Source organism: Echinococcus granulosus (assembly GCF_000524195.1).
Source record: "Echinococcus granulosus chromosome Unknown EG_S00131, whole genome shotgun sequence".
In the NCBI taxonomy this organism is placed as follows: domain Eukaryota; kingdom Metazoa; phylum Platyhelminthes; class Cestoda; order Cyclophyllidea; family Taeniidae; genus Echinococcus; species Echinococcus granulosus.
The window spans coordinates 8,709-12,389 of record NW_020170511.1 but is presented as its reverse complement, the minus strand read 5'-3'; the positions used below and the strand labels follow the sequence as shown (position 1 = coordinate 12,389).

Below are 3,681 nucleotides of genomic sequence, written 5' to 3'. Positions count from 1 at the left end.
CTTAATGTGTTCCTATTTGCAATTCGCTTTTTATGAACCAGAATGAATTCCTTCACGCATGACTGAATTTTATTGAATATGTCTCCTAAGCAATAGTCTTAATAGTCAAATGCCCTGATAGTGCTCTGCGCTTTGTTCCTAAGTGTAGGAAATTCATTCTGCTTCCGCAGTGTGCCATAGAAGTTAAGTTAGAAATACGTTAGTGACTGCTGTGTGATCCAGTTATATCATTATCAGTGACACCTTCAAGAGAATGCCTTTTTTCAGTCGATTAGACGAGATTGTTGCTCACTGCGACAAAAGCCAGAAAGTAACGGTAACTTTGTACGTGTTTCGTCTAAGTTTTTGCAACTTTTTAAAGTATTTTTACTTAAGCTTAAGTGGTGATCCTTGAGCAAAAACAGCAGACTTTTGCATACAAGTGAATTGCTGCCCTCTGGGGTTCTTAGTTATGTGAACCTTTATGCTATTTGTTTTCACATTTTAGAAAAGTTTTTTGACGAGAGCAAAGGTGTAGTTTACACCTAGAAAGTTTTTTACTTGTCTATTAGCCTAAACAACCGATTGGAAACCTACATTGTGCAAAACCATGGCAACGGAGTTGTCAAAATCAATAAAGGGGTTATTGCATATGCTAATAGGTTCTGTAATTGTGCATGTAGTAATTAGCTAAATTCTCGGTTAAGTGAATCATCTCTACTACCTATTGATCAGAGTAAAGTTGTCGCTTACTTAATATGCTCAACCAAAATATACTCACGTACTTTTTTTTAAATTTCAGGTCAGACATGATCTTTCAGTTGTGCGGCAAATACTGACGGAGAAGTTGGAAAAGGAGGAGAACTCAGACGTTACAGAGTCTCAGACTGACCGCACTGAATAGAATTGTTTTGGACTAAATCAACCTTAAAATATGAAGATATTCCTCTCCTCTTACAATAGAGATAACAAGAATGATTCACAGGGTGCTTTTTCACGATTTTATTTGGTAGATATAAATAGCTAAAGGACATGGACGTAAAGAGTGCACGTAAAGGTCTTACTCCTTCACGTAGATAAATTCGTGTTCTTCGATGGTTTTAATATCCTTTTCGAGCTCACTCAACGTCTCTTCCAGCTGTACCTTCTTTTGTCTCTTATGCAAAGTGTCAATGATAACGGAGAGACGCTGAAATTCACTATAGACTTGTGAATGTTTTTCCTTTAATGATTTCAAGAGGTTTTCACGCTCCTTTGGAGAGAGACATGGGATCTGTTGGTGCAGGGCAACTTCTTTACTGTAGTTTGCGTAGAGTTTGTCATTTTTAAGCTTTTGTTCCTTTCTTTTCTTTAAGTAGGTTGGGAATTCCCCAAAACCCTTAGAATACAGCGGGTTGGTTTACCTGTTTACCTTTTTGTAGAGGTAGTCTTTTGTAAGGCCTGATCCATTTAGGTTATAACTATGGCCATTTTTGGAGTCAACAATTATTGGTGCGTGCTGTTTGGGTTCAGATAAAATTGCCAGAAGTCTATTTCGATTTATAACGTTTAGCTCGTTGGGCCTTTCGATCTTTGGCTTGTGGTGAAAGTCGGGTAATGGTGGCTTCTTCCCTGGGCAAATGTTTTCTTGATTGCTGGGGTCGGCGTTTCTGTGCAGATTAAGGCATGTGTGGGACCGTAAAAAGAGACTGGGCTTAGGTTCTTGTACTTTGGCTGGGCCTATGGTTTTGAATCTACCGACTTTGTGTTCTGCCATTTCCTTTTTAGCCATAGGTCGGTAGATCGACTGGTATCTATTATAGATAATGTACCTTCCGCAATGCATTTTATCGTACCTTTTTGGTTTTGTTTCAAGTGTAGGTTTAACGGGTAACAGATTGTATATAGACTCCATCTCTTCAAAAGGCAAATCAATCCCGGCGGATGCTTTCTGTGGTGAGAGAGAAGCATTAAAGGGCCTTAACATTGCTAGCTAATCACGATATAAGTTGTCTTTTGTGCGAAAATTGTGTTTTGAATAGTTATTTTTAAATAAGAATTAGCTAAGGGTCAGTTTATCATCCAACTCATGAGTACGTCTAAAAATCGTTTACTGTTGAGATCCGAGGTAAAACACTTCCATGAGTTGGCAGAGAAGCTTGCAAACAAAAACAAGGTCCTAACCCTGTCCGAAATAAGTGGTGGAATTTAAGATCTAACCTTCTAAGTGGTGGTAGTAGCGACTGTAGAGTTGTGTTTTATATAATCGCGATTATGTAGCTATAGAGAACGTAAGCAGTAGGTGTACATTCAAACGCCGATGACCTTTTAGTGAGTGAACTAGAAAAAAATCTCTTGAATGAGACAAATTGAGGGGTTAAAGAGCAGCTACCTTAAATTGCTATGCTTGGGTAAGGTCCATGAGATAAAATCTTCGTCGGAGTGGAGCATAAATCAATCCAAAACTTCATATTTTTAACTCATTGCGCACCAGCAGCTGTTTAACTAATTAAATAATTGCATCCATCAACTCAAACAATTGATTTGCACTGTGCATACATACGTCAGACCATTTTACAACCAATGTAGTTTTTAACACCACATATGGTATATCTGACACAAATTAACTTGGAGAATACAGTCAAAGCATGTACTCAATATGGTTTTTTTGATATAGCATAATCGTAAGCTGCCTTTAAAATACTGTAAACAACACGCTGATTTAGCCGAAAAAGCTAGGCATTAAATGACTTACACAGCTAGGTCCTAAACACGCCAAAACCAAGAGTCCTTTCCTGTTACAGAAATTATTAGGTTTCAAGACCTTAAAAAGTAGATTTGTTTCATTCTTCATCGTCTTGCAAAAAGGGCTGTTGACTGAAAGTCACTGGTTTACAATTTTCGCCGGTGACGTCCGACTTGTCATTATTATTGCCGAAAACGACAGTAGCTTCCGCAGAAAGGTAAGCTTCCCCATTATTCGCTGTTTCCATATAGCAGAGACAGGGAAGTTACGAGCGAAAGCACACTCTCCACCCCCACCCTAAATGTTCCATGTCTAGTGAAGCCGACCCCGTCTCCGATGAAAACCATTCCAAACTCGAAAATCACCTCGCCCGAGCCCCAAAAGGCTTTTAGTACAGATCTGCACCCCAGTAACTAATAAGCTCAGAGCAGACACCTCCACCCTCCCAGTAAAGTTTGTACTAACACCCTCCATACTAAAACGACCTATCCGTACTTTTATGATCTCAACTGTTCCCCTTTAAAAAAATAAAAAGCAAATAATGAATATATCGTTGTTGTAATTACAGCCACTCTCAAGTAGGTCAATCCCCACCGGTAGCCAATCACACACTGTCCGCATCGACGGGGGGCGGTAGAAGACAAAGGTTGTAGGGCACCTCGCTGCGCCAGAAGCTCTCCTCTTTCCAGCCCACCCAGCCCTTGCCGAGGATAGTCGCCACGTGGGCCGGCTCACCGGTGTAGTGCGGATCGAGAATCAGAAAACGAGTTCGATTAGTCCCAGCTGCAAGGGAAACAGGAAAGTCGGTGGCAACCTGCACACCGACAATGGTGTGCGCCAAGTCGCCACCCCCCACCATCACTGGTCCGCCACCGGATGCAAAGTGCTCCACCAGCACCGATGCGGCGACGGCTGCAAAGTCGCGGCCCCGTGGCACAGGCAACAGGCGGCACTGAACGCCATAGAGCTCTTGTAGA

At 41.2% G+C, this 3,681-nt stretch overlaps 2 protein-coding genes across 2 annotated transcripts in view; one reads left to right on the top strand and one right to left on the bottom strand. All coding sequences in view use genetic code 11, as the record gives it.

The window, feature by feature from the left end:
* Window positions 1–883, top strand: part of EGR_09083 (Coiled-coil domain-containing protein) — a gene marked incomplete at both ends in the record, with an annotated part of 15,185 nt that extends 14,302 nt beyond the window's left edge. Inside the window, one exon of the mRNA XM_024498332.1 lies at window positions 782–883. Coding sequence (XP_024347241.1) covers window positions 782–883 — 102 coding nt within the window. The remainder of the gene's footprint in view (window positions 1–781) is intronic.
* Window positions 884–1,039: 156 nt separating this feature from the next.
* Window positions 1,040–1,804, bottom strand: EGR_09082 (Enkurin; the record flags this gene model as incomplete). The annotated part of the gene is made up of 2 exons (XM_024498331.1): window positions 1,040–1,168; window positions 1,391–1,804. The coding sequence occupies 2 exons, from the start codon at window positions 1,802–1,804 to the stop codon at window positions 1,040–1,042; spliced, it is 543 nt and encodes a 180-aa protein (XP_024347240.1).
* Window positions 1,805–3,681: the final 1,877 nt, after the last annotated feature.